Below are 22125 nucleotides of genomic sequence, written 5' to 3' on the forward strand. Positions count from 1 at the left end.
GATCAAACCTCTTTTTCATGCATATATTTGAGAATTGCTGATGGATTTTAATGATTGAAACTGGCTACAACATACACTGTAATTAAAATACGTTCTTCTGGGTATACAGATTCTTTTATGAATGCAAAGACTTTGAAACAGAAAGGGATTTCTTATCTGTTTCTACAATGCTCAGAAATCAATGTTATGCAGACAAACATGATTATATATTACAAATAAATTATAATAACTAGTTATTGCAGTGACTATCTTAGAACTTTCTCTTTATTGATCTTGAATTCAGCTTTGAAATCTAAATGCAAAACATGGACTTTTAATACTAACCTTTTATGCTGGTACATTTGGTTTTAGTTAAGGATACAGTGGACTGTATTTAAACTGTGAAATTGATTGTATCTGAAATCAGCCACCCTAATGTACTTGAAGCTAATATATGTGTATCTGATGTTAATCAAAGCACCATTCTTAGATTCTGAAGGGAACAAAGATTTTCTGCAAATTATGAGCCATCAGTAGTTATACTCTTGACTATAACTGAAAATATTTACTCCCACTTTTTACTAAAAGATAGGCGTCAGTCATAATTAAACTCATTCAGGATTTAGATCACTATTTGATGATTATCATGAGAATCATATCTGAAAAATGAAGCTTTCTTCATTTATGTCAAAAGAAATATGATGGAATTAATAAGAAAGTATTTTCCTAAAATCTTATACCAGAGCAAAAATTTTCCCTTGTAGGACAAAGGAAAGCTCAAGATTCTTACGTTGCAATATTGGTAAGAATTTTTTCAGTGCAAGACATAAAATTGTCAAATTAGACTGATTTAGCAAAATCTTTTGAAAGCGGTGGGATTGGGACAGTTTTGTGATATTTAAAGGGATGATCTCTTACTCTCATTTAAGTAAAATTACTCTTGTAACTGGGCTTGGTTCCATTTGTTTACTAAACACTCACCAATTTGAATTATACGCTATTTATAATGCAAAGTTTAATGGTTATCAAGTTACAGTACTATTTTTTCAATTTATCTTGGATTTATATAAATATTGTATATAACATTTCTGGCATGATGATGATAATCTATAAATTGTCAAATATGTATCTATAAATTATGGATAATAACTTTGTAATTCAACATCTATTATTTGGGATTGTATTGAAGCAGTAATAGCTTATCTAACTAAAAACTCAAAATAACAATGAAATAGTTTACCAAGAGAAATGCTAAGTTAGCAACATTGATGGAGTCCTTTGAAAATTTTACAAGATGGTTTCCCCTAAATAATATCAAAACCTGCTTTTATCAGTTGACTCATTTCTACAGGAACTTTTGTTTTAGAAATTTTGTTTGCTTTGTTAGCAGAACTGTGGTTTCATAAAGAGATATGAATACCTTGGTGAATACTAAATAAATGGGAAAGAAAGTAGCCAAGAAAGAGAAATATATATTACTCTTTAAAAAGTTTATCCATTTGCCACAAGAACAATGTGTCTATTTTTATTGTTTACACATTGTTAGTGCAAATGCAGATGAGTTTATTGATTACTATTCCTTCCTTCCTTCCTTCCTTCCTTCCTTCCTTCCTTCCTTCCTTCCTTCCTTCCTTCCCTCCCTCCCTCCCTCCCTCCCTCCCCCCTCCCCTTTTCTATAGCTGCCCATCTCAATCAATGATTCTGTGTGGCTTATAATTCAAAAATATACTACAATTAAAGCAATAAAATATTTTAAAACAATAAAAAAACTATTGAAAAAAATCCAAAATAAATATACACAGCAGCCAAGGTACATGGCCAGTTAACAATAAAGCCCTTAGCACATTCAGTTCCCCAGGGTCAAAAACACAGCCAGGTTTTTCGAGTTTTAGGAAAGGCTAATAGAGTCGGGGCCATTTTAATCTTTGAGGGGAGGCTATACCACAGAGCAGGGGCAACTACAGAAAAGGCATGTCTTCTCGTCCATACGAGCTGACACTCATGGCCAATCTGCTAGATCAAAATGGACAGATAGAAACCTTGTGAAAAAATGTGCCCCCCCCCAGATAACCCGTTCCCAAGCCATGACGGGCCTTAAAGGTGACAATCAGGAACCTGTTCTGCCCCAGCTATGGACCCCCAAGAACGCAAAATCCTTGGTAGTACAGTGGTTTAATGCACCCTGTTATTAACACAGCTGCCTGCAATTTCTGCAGGTTCGAATCTTACCAGGCTCAAGGTTGACTCAGCCTTCCATCCTTTCTAAGGTAGGTTAAATGAGGACCCAGTTTGTGGGGGCAATAAGCTGACTCTGCATAAATATACAAAAGGATGAAGGCTATTGCTTAACGCATTGTATGCCGCCCTGAGTCTCCGGAGAAGGGCGGCATATAAATCAAATAAAAAAAAAAATCCGCTATCGGTTCTCCAGAACTGGTCAGAACCTGCTGAATACCACCTCTGATGCCGCACAGTTGATATAAAATGGAAAGAATGCCCTTTGTAGGAGTAGCATGAATTTTCTCTTCTCTTTACCATTTTGCATATTATGCAATCAACATGTTTTGGCATTTGACTCTGCTAAGGACTTTTCTTTTCTAGGAGCTAGCCCCCAGCCCTCAAAGATTCCTGTTATATGCTGTTACTTTAGCAGAGTATCCACTTGTGTTACATAGAAAAAAAGAGTGTGTGGGAGGAGAACTGTCAGCAACGTAAGATGCCGAACAATTAGGCATGGAAGTCTCAGCTATGATCTTGTTCAGGGTGGCAGTGAAAGGCACAGAAAATTCTTCTCTCATTCAGAGAACTTCCTGAAGCCAATCACATGCATAACATTTTGAAGGTAATGCATTTATAGTCTTCTGTGTTTTCTTTTGCAAAAACGGTCACAAATCTCAGTAAGTACTATTGCTAATTAAGAAACAGGGCACTAAAATGTCACAAATTGCTCATTGAGTATGTACTTCCAAATCTATCCATGGCCCAACAACTCAGGCCTGAAATGTATAAAGTTTCTTATTTTGTTCTAGGAAAGGAGAAATTACAATGCAACTGCTTGGTGATTTTTCAACACTTGCCTAAAGTTTCCTCTTCCACAGAAGAGACCAGGAAGTCCATATGTATAAAAGTATATACTGGTAAGTATGTAAATCCATATGTATAAATGTGTATCAGGTACATGCACTGGAGTGATGTATGAAACAAGAGCATTCATGATTCATCTATATCAAAGTTTCCTATATGTTGCTGCAACAACTGTACAACGAACACAATAAAAATAAATAAATCCATTCTATCCTTTTCACAATAGTGTTTGATCTCATGAAATCTGAGAAAGGATGTAAAAGTTCTGTATAGTACAATATGGTACACTAGACTTCTTTACATCACCCATGTTTCTACAGAATGCAGAATTACCCACCATGGAGACTATGAGTCCTAGAACAGACCATGACCTAGTGATGCAAAACATGTTCAGTCCTTGGCATCTCTTAGCAACTCAATCTTGGCAACTTTGAGATGTGTGGACTTCAAGCAAGGTTGGCTGGGAAATTCTAGGGATTGAAGTCAATTCATCTTAAAGTTGCGAAAGTTGAAAAACGCTGCCTTGGAGAGTTAGCGCTTGTTAGTACAGTAGTACAGTAGCGCTTGTTAGTACAGTAAGACTGAGATGGATGGAACAAGGGAAGATCATTTAAAGAAGGAAATTACTTGTTTTGCTTAAATCCCTGGTCCTAAGCAACTCAAAAGAGAAGTGGTTTCATGATGAATTAGCTTCTAGAAGTGACTAGTAGTGGCTGCTATCTCCAAAACCCATTTATTATTAAAGTTTAACAGACCCCAATTTAGCACAATTAAACGTAATGTACAAAAATGTGTACATAAAGTAGTCTGGATAATTTATGCAAATTGCACCATTTGCAGAACACATTTGTATCATTATATGGCTATGTACTGAATATAATGTCATTTTTGTCAATTATCTCATTACATATGGACACTAATGACCTACGCTGACATGAAATTAATGCAAATAATGATAAACCATATTTAACAGATATTTGGATGTAACAGGATGTAACTCACAAATAGATCATCAAATCACTTTTTTCTGTAAATTTCTAATAACAGAATTAGGAAAAGTTATCATAAAATATTGCTTTGTATACACTATATACTCTCCTATATAGTGATAAACCAGCTAGCATCCAAGCAAAGATAAACTTAACAGTTACAAAAATTACAACATTATATTGTTTTGTTAAGTTTTGATTCTTTCTCAGATTTTGAAACGGGCACTGGAAGCTAAGGGTGAAAAAAAAATGGTAAAGTTAGCTAAAGTGTCAGGAAAGATGTATCGGCATACAAGAAAACTTTCGAACTAGTTAAAGACACAACCACTCAGAGCCATTGCCTGAGATGGGCGGCATAGAAATTGATTGATTGATTGAATGAATGAATGAATATCATCTGCATTAACACTGAGTCATCCAGCCTGTAAACAAAATAATCCCTACTGCTTTGTTATCAAAGGACTTGATAATTTCTTTCCTTTCTAAAGATAGAAGATGTTTCTTGAGCGTTCCCTCTATCATTAAGTGGTTCTCATTTTGGTTCCCATCAATCAGTGTTCCTTTTGTAATCTACCACCTGCATTACCAAAGTGAAAGGCAAAACATTTAACAAAATATTTCTCAGTCGATTTTCATTTTAATCTAGAAAACTACTGTATGTAATGTGGACTGCAGTGATGCTAACCAGATCAGTCACAGACATAGTGGAGTGTAAGTATAAGCCAGCTTTGGCGAACCTATGACAGGTGTGTCACCTTTGGCACACCTAAATGGTTTGGGTGACACCAACATGTAACAACTATTTTTTTTTTTTGAAAGCCAGCCTCATTCTAGCACAATTTTCATAGGCTGCGTGAGAATGGGGTGTGCTCTTACATGGCTTTCAGAGGCTGCAGAGCAGTGGTGCTATTCAGACGGTTCTATCCAGTTCGGGCAAACTGGTAGCGGCGTCTGAGGGAAGCTCTGCCCACCCACCAGACGTCATCACGTCCCGTTTTTGGTGCTCTGTGCATGCGCAGGGGTGGCATGTGTGAACAAAGTGAGCGCGTGAGCGCACTCCCATTGCAAATCAGTAGCGAAGGTAAGTGAATACCACCACTGCTCCAGAGGCTGTGGAAGAACATTCTCCAAAGCTGCTTGAAGAACAAAGGCCTTGTGCAACCTGGAACACCTCCAGGTAAGCCACTGATGTTAACAAAAAGCAGACACCATCTGTGGGTGAGCAGTGCCCGGCAGATCCTGGGGAATGCTGGGCGGGCAAGGGCAGCCATGTTGTTCACCAAGTGCCAAAACATCTTGGGGAAAGGTGCAAGGAAGTCTTATTCAGTGGCAGCGGTGGTATAAGGGCTGAAGGGTGGCCCGGGATGAGGGGGTGCGAGAGACACACCAGCAGAGTCAAATTAAGCATTTTCTTAATTTTTTGGCATTGATGTATACTCTTTTCCTCCAGATAATGTAGCTGGTCTTAAACGGATCTGTAGATTTGTTTATCTAAACAAAATGTGTGTGTGTGTGGGGGGGGGGGAGGAGGACAGAGAGTTGTGAAGCAAAGGAACAGTCAATCTCAACCGTGATGGAAAGTATCTTTTGTAACTAGTAAATTTGAACAGGAAAAAAAGAGACATCCATTGACATTTCCCTCCGCTAAATTACAGGAATGGCTTATTGTTATTAAAATTAATGGTTAGAAGACTTCCAAATTGTCAAGGTGACTTTGAAATTCCCTCTTATCATCTTTAGCAACCAGTCGTATAATTAATTCTTCTATCATTAAAGTAATGATAGAACATTCTCAACAGTGTTTATCTGGTCTTTAACCCTGTGTACAATCAATCACGCCTGCTACAATGAATGTGTAATTAGGGAGGATCTCATGCTAGCCCAGGGAGGGGTAGGGGTGAGGGGAGGAGCATCAAAAGGGAACAAGTTGCGACTATCGCAACTTCAAAGTATTCTTCGGATTCAGCTACTTGTGCCTAAAGGCCCAATCTGACATTCAGCTTCTGACAGAATGGGACTGCTTGCTCCCCCCAAAATTACAGGCTCCAGAAATTCCACTAGGATGGGCACGTAGGCACTGAAAGAGAAGGAATCTCTTTCTTTACACAATTTTGTCTATTCCAACTATATGTCAAGCAGCCAATAGTGTGCAGAACTCTACCCTTAGCCTCTTAGGTAGGTATTTCACATGGAAATCTATAGACGCATATGGTCTTTAAGAGTGGACAATATTCCTCAGCTTTCATCTCTGAGAAATTCCAATCCTGTTTTTGTCTTTCAGGAGAACTTCCTTTGGAAAAGTAGAAACCTTCCTATATGGATTTCATTTGCTCCCTTTGCATTTACCCAAACAATGAATATCTATTTATTTTAATGCTCTCAGAACATCCGATGTCCTGCTTTTTGTGCTCACATTGTTTACAATTGGTCTTCTGTAACTGCTCTATACATGCTTAGAAGGGCTTCTGTGATTCAGGTTTTGCATAATATCATCAAGTCTGCAATTGCTCAGAAGTCTTTGCGATGCTGGCATGGCACCATGGTTACAACCACTCAGGACGTCTCCACCAGATAAATGGAGACAAATACACGGACAGTTGTGAGGGCCTGTGGGTTACTGAGTTATTTTTATTTTAACTGGGGAAATTTTTCTCAGCCTAATTGGAGCTATGGCAGAAGACACTTAGCTTACCGGTCAGCCTGGAGGCTGCTAGGTTGAAATAATAATTGACATATTTTGCAAGCTCCAGGTTCAGAAAAGTATTAGATGGCCACACTGAAACTGTGAATCCACATGTGATTATAGTGAGATACGTCTACCTATAAGTTTGTATCTGGGAATGGTAAAGGCAATTCAGAAGTGTCGGGAATTCATTAAAATGTATAACATAAGGCAGGGAAAAGAAATAGTTGGGTTGTCTACAAAGACCTTCCAAATCATGTTCCCTTTTTGAGGAAGCATATCTAAAAATGAATTAGGCTTCCTCAAAACAGGTTAGGTTTCTTCGAGTAGAAAAGAAGAGGGTGACCAGCAGTAAAGTAGACTCAGTAGTAATGGATGAGTGAACCATTAAAAGAGTGGAAGGATCAGATTAGGGACAGATCATCATGCAGAAACTCCATCTGTGCAGTTACTAGGAAGAAAAAAACAACAGCAATTAACTTAATCCTTATTTTCCAAACCCCCAGTTCATGATATCATAAAGCTGTCATAACCCAGTGGTTAGAATGCAGGTTAACCCTGGCGACTGCCAGCAGTTCGATCCTGACCTGCTCAAGGTTGACCTTAGCCTTCCATCCTTCTGAGATTGGTAAAATGAGGACATAGATTGTTGGGGGCAATATGCTGACTCCGTAAACCGCTTAGAGAAGACTGTAAAGCACTATGAAGCAGTATATAAATCTAAGTGCTATTGCTATCATCTAATCAGTCAGGGTCTTTGAAGGAACACAAAATGTGTCCCTTCAGGAGGATTATATTAGTCCAGCAGCCTGCAACTCAGGTCTTCTGTGATTGCCTTTCTAATTTGTCGTTCTTTCTCTCCTAATTTTTCCCACCCTTTCTGCACTGCCTTCCTCTAAATTTTGCCTGATTCTTCCCATTATCTTTTAGCCTCCGTTAAAAGCTAACGGGGGCTTTTAGCCTCGTTGCCAATCTCATCCTTCCGTCCTTCCGCCAAGGCTTCTAGAACAGAGTTTGATATTGATAACTTTCTCTACTAATAAGAACAACAAAAATTGCACTCTTATTCTGAAAAAAGAAAGAAGACAAGAAAACAGAAATTTTAGGATTTCTAGGTGAAAGCCTCCCTTTTTCTCCTGTGTTGTTTATCCCTTATCCATTTTTCACCTCCTTTCCCCTCCTCTTTTTGCAATCTGCCACTGAAACGAGATTTTCAGTGGACTGAAAAACTTAACACCGAGTGCAGTCATTTTTGGTTGGGTTTTGATGCAGAAGTCAGGGAGAGAACAGGGTGTTGTGTGTGGACGGTACTACAAATGCATGTGTGAGGTGTGTGTTTTTGTACTACAAATGCATGTGTGTGTACTTATCACCTAGGTTTACTCTGTTTCAACTGGTCAACTCTGGTGCATTGACTGGTTTACAAAGAACAAGACTCAACCGTTTGGATTAACATGTACTGCAAAATAAAGCAAACAATTGTTCACAGATGTATTTTATAACTTGCTTTAAAAAACAAACACATGGGTGTGGTTTCTTAACTAAACTGAACATTTCTTGAATCAACAGAAAATACATAATACAGGAATAGATTTTTGGGAAAGAGGGGGAAAAAAAACAAAGATTGAAAATAGGACCACTTATTTCTCAAGGATGTTTATGAAAATAAATTGGAAACAAATAGGGAAATATGTGATATTTCAACCATCATTGTAATATGTTTTAATCCGTTTTAAATTGTAGTAGAAATTCTCATGCCACATAAGCTTCATCTTGTTTGGTTTAGCAATTACCTGTTGACCGTATATGCAACACTGGTTATTATTGACAGAATTCTAACAGTCTATGAACCTGTGTGAGTTTGCCATTAAAAAGTGAAGAAAAACATATCTGCTATTTGGAATTAAGTTTGCTTCAACAATAATTTCAGCACAAATAAACTCCCGCTACTTAAAAGGATTATGTTAGCAATAGAAAAAGTGTCATTAAAAAAAATAAGAAAAAAAAGAATTATTCATAATTCAGCTGCTAATAGATAATGATAATTTCAAGGAAGAAATCAATGCAAATGTCTTCAATGGGCTATTCAATCCTATTTCCTCTCTCTTTTGTTTATTTCTTCCATATACATGAAAGTAGAATGGATTTACACAACTCATATCATTCTTGAAAGCCATATCTGATCTGCTTTGGAGTTAATGAAATTCCACAGTCTTCATAAAGACTAGAAAGATATAGCTACTAAGGAGAAAAAGTAAGTAAGCTTCCAGAATCCTCTACTTTCTTTTCTGATTTTATTGATATTGGGATGAATACAGTCTATTAAAAAAACTCATCAGGCTTCGAAGTAATCCGGGATCGTGACCTTCTGTTCCATCAATCATTTGTTTATGAATGGGACTTCACTGAAAAGCTAAGCCCTGCTAGAGCAATATTGAAAGCAATTACAGATTTTTCTGGGAAAAATATTAAGAAATGTTAATATCTGCATCTCAAGTGTTTTGGATCTACTTTTATTGCCGACTTCTTGTATATTTCTTTGTAGGCATATGCTGATATTGCCTTAAGCTCCGGAGTTCAGAAATGCATGTTCCATTTTGGACCTCACAGAAGGAGCACAGCAATATAAAGTGTGAGATATATAATTATCCTGTAGTTTGCAATTTTGTAATGTCCAAGGCTGCTCAAAGACCAGTAAATGCTCATCCACCCAGCAACTTGAATTTCTGGCACTGTTATGAGACAGAATGTGGCAGGTGTTTCAGGCAGCCAAGGTTAGTTAGTTACTTTGGACGCAGTAGGTGAGATATTTCTCTGTTTTTTCTGCTGTATGTGCCAAAATAATTTGCTGTCTTTGGAAATACACCTTGACTTGAGTGGAGAGGTTTTAAGATGCCCACATTCATTTTTATCTAACTTCTTTCTCGGCTGCTCTAAATCTTTTAGATCTATCTTTTTCAAACTTGGCAACTTTAAGATGAATGGGCCTCAACTTCCAGAATTCCTCAGCCAACGTGCTGGCTGGGGAATTCTGGGAGTTGGAGTTCACATTTTTTAAAGCTGGCAAGTATGAAAAAGCACTGTTTTAGATAGAGAAACAAGAGACTGTTTTATACTTTTTCTGCTTCATTCCCTGCAGAGTGATCTGCTGTACATTAACAACTGGGGCTAAACCTGCAATTCTAATAACTAGATGGTGATATGCAGATGCGTTTAATGGCATGATTTGAAGTATTTATTTATAATGACCACAGCCATATCAAATGGGTTAATTGTATTATTAAGTCTGCTATTCAAACTGTTCCTATGGCACACCATAATTTAAAAAGTTATGCTACAATAAATAACAGGACACTTTGGGTATCTCTGAAAATAATTAATAATCTTTTGGGAAAGATGTGCCAGTACCTCTGCAAAGGTAAATGTATCAGATGTAACACCATCATGATAGCAAAAATCTATTTACTGATCTGAAAATATACATCAAGCATTGCTGAATTTGTCTTCCACCGATAAGGTAACCAATTGTCCAAATGCTGCTAAACTGATTTGAAAACAAACAGCGCAACCTATAATTTGATTTTATTACATTCTAAATCCAATGGATTTTTTTTAAAAAAAACCAAAAAACCACACATATGAAATTGAGTGGAAACACACTGCCATTGTTTCAGAATCTCAACCGTAGGCAATATGTTAAGTTATTTACATTCCTGGAAAGATCAGAGCTAACATTTGGATACATATTTTTTATAGATGTGTTTTAAATCCTACTCATAGCTTTTAAAGATCTCACCTGCTCCTCGTGTGTTGTTCTGTCCACCACAGAAGCATACTATTTTAATTATTAAATATTTTAACATTGGAATAAAGGACGGAATAAAGACTTGAAAAATATGAATGTATGAGAACAGCCTTCTCTAGCCAACGTCTCATAAGCCTATTGGGACCACAACTCCCAGAACTTCCAAATCATTATAGAAACTGTAGGAATTCAGGGAGCTGGAGTTCAATAAGCAACAGAACACAACACCTCCATTTTGTCATACCAGCATTAACCCATAGTGCTTCTTTATTATCTTGAGAGGGAGAACACATAAATAAAAATAAACAGCTCAAGAAAGTTTGCCTTGTAGTACAATATGTACAAGGCTTGTACATATTATTCCCAGGTTCCAATTTATCTCTGCCCGTATGGACTTCCACATTGGGGGAAAAGGCAAGTAAATTTAAGTAGGCAATTGGCAACATGAACAATTAAAGAGTGATGACTTTCTAACAATAATTAATACAAATTCAAGGAATTAAGCCTTTGCCTTTCTAAAGTTAGTTCACACAGTAGTGTTTTTTCTTTCTTTCCTTGATTGCCCTTGAACCTGTGGCAGGGAAGAGAAAATATCACAAACCTGTACCACATATGGCAATTTCCCGAAGGAATGTTTAGTGGCACTGAGGACTCGGCCCCTTCTGCATAGTCTAGTTTCTGAACCACCAGCTTACCCTGAATGTTTCTTCTCTTCAGCAATGGCAGCCATGTTCTTCAACAATTCTTTTCAGCAATGGCAACCATGATGTTCAACAATATCAAATAGCAGACATGATTATTCCTTGGTAAAAAAAAAAAATTCTCTCTCTCTCTTTCTCCACACACACACCCAAACAATCCCATTATATATTCCCATTACACTCCATTGAATGGAGTGTATAATTGGAGGGGCACCTTTGTTCTTTCTGCCTTTGGACTTCTTCCATCAATTAGTGTGTCCCTTGAAAGGAATTGTGGGAGTTACACTGAATATCTTGCAGGCAAATATTTCCCTACCTCTGCTTTGAATTTTAATGCCAAAGGCATACATCACTTTCTTTAGTAGGTGCTTATTCATGCTGGGCGCCCGACTCTCATATACGTGTTGCAAGGGACTAAGTAAAAAAAGCAAAATGCTCTTAAAATTCATCAGGTTGTGTTTTACATAACCAAAAAGAAACCTGCTTCCCCACTCTCAATTCTTTGCTTTCTCACTATATTGAAAACAGAAACAGTACCTTTCTGGTTTGTTTTTCTTACAGGGTCAAGTATCCAGAACATCTTTGCATGAAGAAGACACAGCAGGAGGACTCTGTTGTTCAGCCTTCACCACCAATAAATACAAAACTGACACTGTAGTTTGGCAATAATGTGGCCTGAAGGAAACCAACATGAGTGAGTGGGATCTCCTGTTCTTGAACCAAATTTAGTTTCTTGGCATCAGGGAGGACCTATTTCTATCTCCCAAATTTTTTGTACATTTTTTTCATTTGCTCTCCATAAATGCAACACTGACAGTTTTTTTTCCTTTAGCAAGTGACAGAATACACTGTCCTGGTTCATTTTCCTAGGACAAGTTCTAAACGATAGACCAGAAATTGAAACAGATGTGGCAATGGTGGTGGATGAAGATGTGTTTGGCAGGGCATGATAAAAATTAAAGGGTCTGTCCTTCAGATGTGATCCGCCAGATTTTATACCTTCAAAAGCAGTTAAGGTTAGATCTCCACCTTTTTACAGTGAACTGTTCTAGTGTGATCCCACATATATATTTTTAAAATCCATTTTATATTAAAATTAAGCCTGCACCTTTTCTTTACACGAAGATAACCACAATAGCATCCCACAAATTCTTCCTGGTTTGGTTATTATTTCCTTCATGTCTCGGATCTAAATTCAAATCTCAGACACGATAGTCTCTAATTGTTTCAGAAGTCCAATTTTGAAATTTGACTAGAAATTGGGGAAGAGGGATGTCACACTTGGATCAATCACTGTGGATGGAACAAAATTTCTCACCTGTATTGCTTTAAACTATACATAGTGTGTGTGTATTACTGTAATACATACACAAATATATGTATATATTACAGTAATACATTAATTTTTGCAGTGTTGAACCAGCAAGAAGGTAATGATGCAAGGATTTAGCAAATGAGCTATAGATACAAATTTTACTGCAGAATAGGTTGTAAACAAATCTTTCTCTCTCTTTCTTTCTCACATTTAAAATATGAAATCCTATACTGTAGGGTTTTTTGTTTGTTTGTTTGCTTTGTAGTGGTAAAAATGTTTCTCATAAGTGTCCAGGAGCCGACCATTTGTTACCGAAATCCCCAGAACGCCATAAAATTTGCAATGCAAACAATTAGTGCTGTATGCCAAACTCTGCAAAAAAAATAAAAAGGAAAAAAGCCCTCTCACTCACTCCGCCTCGAAACACGAGGCTCTGCTGTACAATCTGAGATAGTCTCTTTGATTTCCATCTACCGCTTGACACGGCGGCGGCCAAGCGGAGCCTGCCTCCAGCCTGGCCTCCTTACTTGCCAAGCGTGTTGAATTGGTTCGAATGCCACAGAAGAAGGAAAAGGGGCAAAATTAATAATGCTAGAGCACAACCATCAAATCATTTTCATATTGAACCTGCGTGGTCCTGAAACCTCCCCTTCCACCACTGCGCCATTGTTTTTACGGGGGACGTATTCGAGGTCGATGGTGGTTTTATGCTTGCCTTTCCCACGGCTCCAGACAAAAAGTAGTAAGAAACAAAATAAAACAACCCCAAGGAAGGTGAAACAGCCCATGGCCGTCGACACCAGTATTGTCTTAAGGTCCAGAGCAAATGTATTCACATTGGTTCCATTGGAACTGGTGTCATTGGAATCTGTCATGTACATAGGAGTCCTGTTGGCATAAAGAAAACGATCTGAGGCAAACCCCTTGACGGTGAGGGTGGCTGAGGAGGTGTCATTTCCAGCAGCATTGCTGGCCACACAAACATAAATCCCACTATCTTGATCTTGGGCAAACCGGATCTCAAGCGTACCATCTCCGAGCACCGTCGCTCTCCCGCTGGATTTTGCGGTGACCAGTCTCCGTCGTGGTGTCAACCAGGCGATGGTCGGCTGAGGATCTCCCTCTGCATGACATGAGAATTGCACCGTCTGCCCTTCTTCGACCACCAAGTACTGCAGCTTCTTTTCATAGATCCTGGGCTTCTTGCAAGTGAAGTAGAAAGAAAGGGCAGTGCTGTGGAAGTCTTTAAACGGCCTCTCTTTGACACTGTCTGGACCGGCACACATGGGTTGCCGGCCACCAAACTGCAGCATGGGCTGCCTTTGTAAGATCCAAAGCAAGCGGCAGTCGCAAGCCAGAGGATTGTTGCTTATGCAGAGAACTTCCAGGGATTTGACGGAATGGAACACATTCTCTTCCAGAGTTTCCAACAGGTTTTGAGACACGTTTAACACGCGGAGGAATCGAAGGCCTTGGAAAGCATGAGGTTCAATGGCGTGCAGCTGGGCCCCCGCTATGTGCAACTCTTGCAGGCGCAACACGTCTGCAAGCATGCCGGATTCGATTGTGCTGATGGGATTGTAGGAAAGATTCAGGTGGGTCAGGTAAACCAGGTGCTTCAGAGCAGCATAAGGGACGGTGGACAAATTGGTATTGGTAACAGAGAGAGAAGTGAGGTTCAGGCCATAAAGACTGTTGGCAGGGATCGTGTCGAGCATAGGCCAATAATCTATTTCTAGGTTTTTCAGGTGGAACAATCTCTTAAAGGCATATGCAGGCAATAGGTTGATATTGAGATGTCTCAGGTGCAGGCTGATGAGGTTGTGAAGGTAGGAAAGGGCCTCTGTTGGTACAGCTGTTAGGTTGCATTTTTCCAGAGTGAGGTGCTCCAGACTGAGCAATCCATTAAAGGCCCTGTGGGAGATGTAAACCAGATCGTTATCCCCAACCTCAAGGGATTTGAGGTTGTGCAGATCCTGGAACATGTAATCCAGCAGGATGACAATCTTGTTCTCGCTAATATCCAGCTTTGTTAAGTTTGACAAGCCGGTGAAGACCCCTAAAGGGACCAGCTTCAGACGATTCCCTTTCAGTCGCAAAGAACGCAAATTAAATAGGCTGTTAAAGGCCCCGGGCTCAACATTGCCCACGATGTTGTCGCTCAGATCTATCTCTTCAAGCAAAGGGAAAGCGGTGAACTCCTCCGGATTTACACTTTTTAGCCTGTTTTTGCTAAGATCCAAGATTTTAGTCTCTATGGGAATGCCCTCAGGGATGGCAATCAGGCGCCTCCGGTGACAACTGACAGACTTATTCTGTGCTGAGCATTCACAGCGAGCTGGACAACCTAGGGTGGAGCCTATGAAAAGTAGCAGCACAGCCAGACTTAGAAATGGCTGCCAGCAAGATATGGCTGTGTGAAGCATGACTCCACTAATGTCGTCTAATCCTCCGTCACAGGCCTGCCAAGGAGAGAAGGAAGAGAGACAAAGAGAGAGAGAGAGAAATAGCTATTAGTTAGGAAAACTGACAGGTCACGTTCATTTTCAGTGAAAGCTACTGCAGCTAAACTAAACCTGACCTCTGGCCTAATATTGAGGGATTGCATTGAAATCAAAGACAAAAAAAACCTGTGGTTCTCCAGATGTTGTGGAACTACACATCCATGGAGCTGTTCTAGTGTAGTTAAGCAGCATTAGAAGAGTTGCAAGTTCCCCAATCCTGACCCCAATATGGTTTTTCTGCCGATTCTGCCTCTTCAACCAAACATAATAATGCTTTAAAAAACCCAGGCGTTCTTTCGATGGAAGAGAGAACTACTGTCAATTGATTTTCATGGTTAATATGTCAGGTATGCATTTTCAACTTCAATTCTTAAGGGAATCCTATCAATTGCTACAGCCAGTTGTTAGGGAAAGTTGTATAATTACTAGCACCGTTCTGTAGTTGTCGGGGCAGTTCCCTAGAACTGATTTTGCAGCATTAGCAAACATTAGCAAACTTAAAGTAAACCGCTCCAAACTCGATTGCAGAAAATACGACTTCAGCAACAGAGTGGTCAATGCCTGGAATGCACTATCTGACTCTGTGGTTTCATCCCACCGCCCCCCCCCAAATTTTAACTTTAATTGTATTCATTTTATGTATTCAATTCATGCTTATATTTATATATATTATCTAATACGTACTTGACAAATAAATGAAATAAATCAATAAATAAAATAAAATAAATAAATCCCTTGGGTTTCTTACAAAAGAGTAATGTGTTTTTGTCTCATTTCTACCATTTCTTCGAAAAATACACATTCACCTGTTCACACATGGCACAAGACACAGGCTTCTGTCCGTTCTTGTGAAGGGCAAAGAGAAGCCGGTACCTGCCAGATGGTGCTATGAGAAAGACTGCTTCCAACCGTCTCTCTGAGTGGACTGAACACACTTCAACCTTGACTTCAAACACTTTTCAGTTCTGCAAGACCTTGGGTTTCATTTCAGCAGAAGCCGTTAATACGTTGTGCCAGGAAATTCAACCACAGCTTGGGAAGAGGAGTGGGTTTTGTTTTTTTTACTTGTTAAAGGTAAAGGTAAAGGTTCTCCCCCACATGTGTGCTAGTCATTCCCGACTCTAGGGGGTGGTGCTCATCTCCATTTCAAACTGAAGAGCCAGCGCTGTCCAAAGACTAAACACCAACACGGAACGCTGTTACCTTCTCATCAAAGGTGGTCCTTATTTTTCTACTTGCATTTTTAATGTGCTTTCGAACTGCTAGGTTGGCAGAAGCTGGGACAAATAACGGGAGCTCACTCCATTATGCAGCACTAGGGATTCAAACCACTGAACTGCTGACCTTCTGATCGACAAGTTCAGTGTCTTAGCCACTGAGCCACACATCCCTTTTACTTGTTAGGGGAGCCCAAAAGGAGATTTCAACCCTGATGGGCAAAGAAGCAACTATTGAAACCTGTTCACCTCCTCTCCTCTCCTCCCTTTTCTCCATCTAACTCTACAAGGAGAAGAAATCGATTGCAATACCCAGCCGTGTCAAAAGCCCTCCCCCTTAACTAAACTAAACTTTTCTTCGTTAGGAATTACATTATACCTGAAAATCTACCAGGCTCTATGATTAGGGCCTTTCCAGTGAATTCTGATCAAAGGGAACTTTCAGCTTCTCTGATCATTGCTTGCCGAATGCAGTTTTGGAGGGTAAGGTTGTCAATCTTTTTGTTGAACAGCGAGTTTGTAAGACCCCCTCCTCATCTAATACATGAAGTTGCAAATAAACAGGTTTAAAGGAAGATAGGCTTCTTCTCTGCTCAGCCCAAGAGCTCATTTTAGCTGTAAAAACCATGAAAAGCTCAAACAGCAAGCACAATTAAAAAGCCTTTTAAGTAGTGCCGAGTTCATAATAAAAGAGAACCAAAAAAAGCTACTTTCTGTCATTCAGCTGAGTTTAAATGGGGAGGAATGCAATGCCAGCCACTTTTAGATACTGTACTACCTTATAAAGGGAGTCTACAGGATAGGCAGCCCGTACCATTTTAAGAATAAGATTGTCTGGTTCAGTTTAGGAGCTTGCAGTAAATTACGGAGGGTTTTGGAGCTTTAAGAACCTTTAAATTCTACCTGTCAATGACTACTTCAGCTTCAACCACAACAATACACAAGCACACAATAGATACAAACTTACAGTGAACTGCTCCAAACTCAATTGCAGAAAATATGACTTCAGCAACAGAGTGGTCAATGCCTAGAATGCACTACCTGACTCTGTGGTTTCATCCCAAAACCCCCAAAATTTTAACCTTAGACTGTCTACTGTTGACCTCACCCCATTCCTAAGAGGTCTGTAAGGGGTGTGCATAAGAGCACCAGCGTGCCTACTGTCCCTGTCCTAATGTGCCCTTTGATTATATTCATTTCAGGGGTGAAATGTTCCCATTTCGGACTGGTTTGGCTGATCCGGTAGCGATGACAGCCGGTGGTTCGGAGAACCGGTAGCGATGGCAGCTCGAGGCTCTGCCCACCCACCCGGAAGTTATTATTTCCTGGTTTTAACCAGGAAGTAACCTGGTTTTTTGAGCCTCTGCGCATGCGCAGAGGGTACAAGCGTGTGGGAACCTCTGGTTGGCCCTGGCCCCACCCACCTGGACGATTGCCTGCCTTCGCAAGGTGGCCATGGGGACCGCCGGGAAGGCCACATGGAAGGCAGTCAAGCAAACATGTTGGGGTTGCCCGACCACGTTGAAAGGAGCTAACTTGCCTTCCGAGGTCCAGTCCCACATCCAGCCCTTGATGGGAGACATGCCACTTCTGGCCAGCGGGTGGGCAGGCGGCCTTTGGGGGAGGCGCAGCCCCACCTTGCCGCCCCTAATATTTAGGGAGGTCATCAGGATAAATCTTTTCTGTCCAACCATTGGCCTTGCCGTATTTGTGAATGTTGATTAGTGCTTTATTTGTGCAGTTTTATGGTTTGGCTTTATTATTTTTATGAATTCAAGTCATTAAGAGTCTTTGAAGTTGTGGCCTCCAAATAGATCTAATAAATCAATAAATATACATTTCAGAACTTTCATGGGGCAATATATATACAGTATAAACACAAGTTTTACCTGGGAAGCCACAAATGACTGAGTACAACATGCATTTGTTTAATATCAATACTTTTCATTTTAGGCTTTGCCTCTTCACTTAAAAAGGTAAAGGTTCCCCTCGCACATATGTGCTAGTCGTTCCCAACTCTAGGGGGCGGTGCTCATCTCCGTTTCAAAGCCGAAGAGCCAGCACTGTCCAAAGACATCTCGGTGGTCATGTGGCCGGCATGACTAAATGCCAAAGGCGCACGGAACGCTGTTACCTTCCAAAGGAGGCCCCTATTTTCCTACTTGCATTTTTTACATGCTTTCGAACTGCTAGGTTGGCAGAAGCTGGGACAAGTAACGGAAGCTCACCCCATTACGCGGCACTAGGGATTTGAATGCTGAACTGCTGACCTTTCAATCGACAAGCTCAGCACCTTAGCCACTGAGCCACCACATCCCCTTCCCCTTCACTTAGAAAGTTATATAATAAATATGTCTTATGAAGCAAGCCTTATTCAAAAAATCAAACACCACTGGAAAAATAAACATGTATACACAGAATGTCTAGTATATATATATAAAATAACTGAAAGCTTCTGGTGATATATATGCCATTTATTCTTTTATTGATTCAAGTAATTTATAGACCATTAATTATTTAAAGTTATTTTATTTCCATGGGTCTTTATGCTGTTGAAGGGGGTATATGTTGGCAAACAGCGAGCAATGCTGGCTTTCCCTGTTTAGTTACGTTTTAGTCAAGCTCTCTAAAAGCACTTGAGACTTCTTTTGGTACTTGTTCCGTGATTCACTGAAATGCAAAAACTGCTACAGTTATAAAAAACTGTCATTAGCATCCTAAATTTTTATTTGAATTATATTTCTATAATTTCTATATTTATTCTCTCTATCATTGCTATCTATCTGTCTGTCTGTTTATCATCCATCCATCTATCATTCACCCCTCTATCATCAGCATCTCTCTCTCTCTCTTCCTAGATATCCATCTATCTATATCTATATCAGGGGTGTCAACTCGATTTCATTGAGGGTCGCATCAGGGTTGTGTTTGACTTTAGAGGACCAGGTTTGTGTGTGTGTGGCTGGGTGTGGGCATAGTCAAGGTGGGCTTGGTGGGCATTTGACACAGGCTCAAGATGCGTTTTTTCTCTTTCTCTTCTTTGTTTCTACAGTTCTTTACCATAACCATTTCCCTATCTCTTCTACCAGATATTACGGGCAAATATTTATTACTTCATACTCCACTAAACTTTTTATTTCTAAATTTATACTCCATTGTTTAATAGTAAATTGCTTTTACAGGCAGAAAAGCTATTTATACTATTGTAGTTTTATTATTCAACTAATAATAAAAATACAATGGCATAAATAACATGATAATACAAGGTCTAACAGCAGAGGTAAATTTCCAAGATAGTAAATAGAAATGGCTGTCAATTATAGATTGTTGATTGTAGATTAAATGGACCTATAGTATGTAAAACGTGGTATTAAACTGTAGTATTAACATAGGATGTTGCTTGTTTTCTATCCAGATCGGGCACTTAGTCTGCTGGCTGAAAACGGGCTGTGACATGGTCTCGCAGTGCCTCTGCGCAGCCCATTTTTGGCCGGCAGAATGCTTCTGGGTAACCGAAAATGGACGCTCCCACCGCAGTCTGTATTGGCCGGCAGAGGCACCATGGGCCGGTCCTTTGATATTTCTAGGCCGGCCCCGCAGGCCAGATTTAAGCACCCCTGATCTATATCATCTATATTGATCTTCTCCACGGTGCCCTTCCAATCAACTCAAAGCAATCTACAAGGACAGAAAGGAGGGGCAAAGGAAGGAGCGGGGGAGAAGAAATTGATTTTCAAGATCAGAAAGCCGGGCTGATCTTCCTTTCTTAGGCCTTTTGCTCCTTTCAGACTGGGTAGAATTGACATTGCTGAACAGTCCCAGAGTCCCATAACAACTCATGGGGAATTGAAGACTGGCAGAGAGAACCAAAGCAAGCTTTGTTTACATTTTTGTCCAGCTTATATAAAAGGCTGTGATGTACTCCTCCCACAATGCCTCCCACACCCCTCCCACCAGGGGTGAATTCCAGCAAGTTCTGACAGGTTCTGGAGAACTGGTAGCAGAAATTTTGAACAGTTCAGAGAACCGGTAGTGGAAATTTTGAGTAGTTCAGAGAACTGGCAAATACCACCTCTGGCTGGCCCCAGAGTGGGGTGGGAATGGAGATTTTGCAGTATCCTTCCCCTGCCACGCCCACCAAGCCACGCCCACCAAGCCTAATCACACCCACCAAGCCATGCCCACAGAACCGGTAGTAAAAATATTTGGATTTCACCACTGCCTTCCACAATCATAACTGCTTTGTTCTCTCTTTGAAAACAGGAGAACAGGAGCTTCCCCTTGCTGAAGCTTGAATAGCATATAATTTAACTTTCAGCTCCCTAATTTTATTTATTTATTTTTTAAAATAATTTTTATTGAGTATTTTACATTTTAAAACCAAACGCACAATAGCAAAAGAAATCAAGAGACAAAAATCAAAAAACAAAAACACACGTATACCAGACGTTAAAATACAATACTAACAACAGATAAAAGCTAAGGAGGATAAAAGCTAAGAGTAAAGACGATGCAGAAAGTTGTAAAATTGAATATATCTGTTGTGAGCTCCCTAATTTTAATAGTTCTCAAAAAGGTATTTAGTAGTAAAACTGTATTATGAAGTGCCAAACCCTTCTCTACAGACTCTTTTATACCAGCTCCCCCAAACATGACATCCAATCCAAATTATGTTCAATTACAAACCAAACCAGTTTGAAGAGACCTTTCGCCCACCATACTTGGAAGGCACCAATTTGAGCAAGGCTGCTATTTGCTACCAATGTTTTTACTATGTTGGTTTTGATAGAAGATGGTGCCATGCCTCTGTTGGAGTCTGACTCTGAGATGGAAGAGGAAGAGCTGACAGAGAGCGAGAGAGTGGCTCCGTTGGCTGTGGAGGAAACTGGGGAAGGGCAAAGTCAGACTGGGCAGAGCAGGGGAGAGGTAGAACAAGGGAGAGAGGGTTCTGATGAAGACCAAGGCCCACCCCCCTCCTCATCCTAGGGCACGCAGGAAAGAATGGAGAAGAGAGCAATGTGGGTTGCGTGGCTTACGAGGGAGGAGAGGGCCCCAACTCCCTTCACAAGATACACCTGGAGCTGGAGTTTAAAAGGAGAGGCAAATGGGAGAGGCAGATGTCCGGAACAAACGCTGAGTTCGTGTTTGCTGGTTTATCTGAGTTCCTGGCATCCTCCCAACTGTTTTGATTTACTGCCGTGCTACTTCAAGTCTGGACTTCTTATCTTGCTTGCCCTGCCGGATTAATTACCTTATATTGCCCTGTTGGATGTATAGTTAGAAGTTTTGTCTGCTTACAGGTTTGTGGAAGTTTTTCTCCAGACTGGTGAGTAAAGGGACGTTGGGGGCAAAGTTTGGAGTTAATAAAGGGACTTGTACTTATTCTCTGGCTGTGTTGCCTTTGTGCCACGCCCCGGGTCATCACAGATGGTGGGCTAAATACATGACTGGTTACTCTTTCATATAGGTACAAAATTTTGCCCGTATGCACAAGCCTCTAGTCTTCTCTGCCACTGAATTCATATATGCTGGTTTTCAATTTAATGGAATTATGTACTAAGGAATGGGTCTAGGTGGAAGCCAATTTATTTAAAGCATGTGACTCCATTTCAGGTAGTCCTCGACTTACAACCACAGTTGAGCTCAAAATTTCTGTTGGTCAATAAATGAATTGTTGTAAGTCGAGGACTATCTGTATCCTTTCAGACAAACAAACAAACAAACAAACAAACAAACAAACAAACAACTTTATTGTCATTGTACGTGTATACACAGTATACCCATACAACGAAATTCACTTAAATGGCTGTCCAATCTCTTCTTAAGTGTCCAATCTCTGGTGTTCAAG

General features: G+C 39.9%; 1 protein-coding gene across 2 annotated transcripts in view; it reads right to left on the reverse strand.

The window, feature by feature from the left end:
- Window positions 1-8217: 8217 nt before the first annotated feature.
- Window positions 8218-22125, reverse strand: part of LINGO2 (leucine rich repeat and Ig domain containing 2) — an 810496-nt gene continuing 796588 nt past the window's right edge. For both annotated transcript variants that reach the window (XM_060690421.2, XM_087886331.1), the window contains one exon: window positions 8218-15018. In XM_060690421.2, the coding sequence (XP_060546404.1) occupies window positions 13162-14982 (1821 nt within the window). In that variant the 5' untranslated portion in view covers window positions 14983-15018 and the 3' untranslated portion in view covers window positions 8218-13161. The remainder of the gene's footprint in view (window positions 15019-22125) is intronic.

Source organism: Pantherophis guttatus, chromosome 2 (assembly GCF_059756535.1).
Source record: "Pantherophis guttatus breed Tessera chromosome 2, ASM5975653v1, whole genome shotgun sequence".
Taxonomy (NCBI): Eukaryota; Metazoa; Chordata; class Lepidosauria; order Squamata; family Colubridae; genus Pantherophis; species Pantherophis guttatus.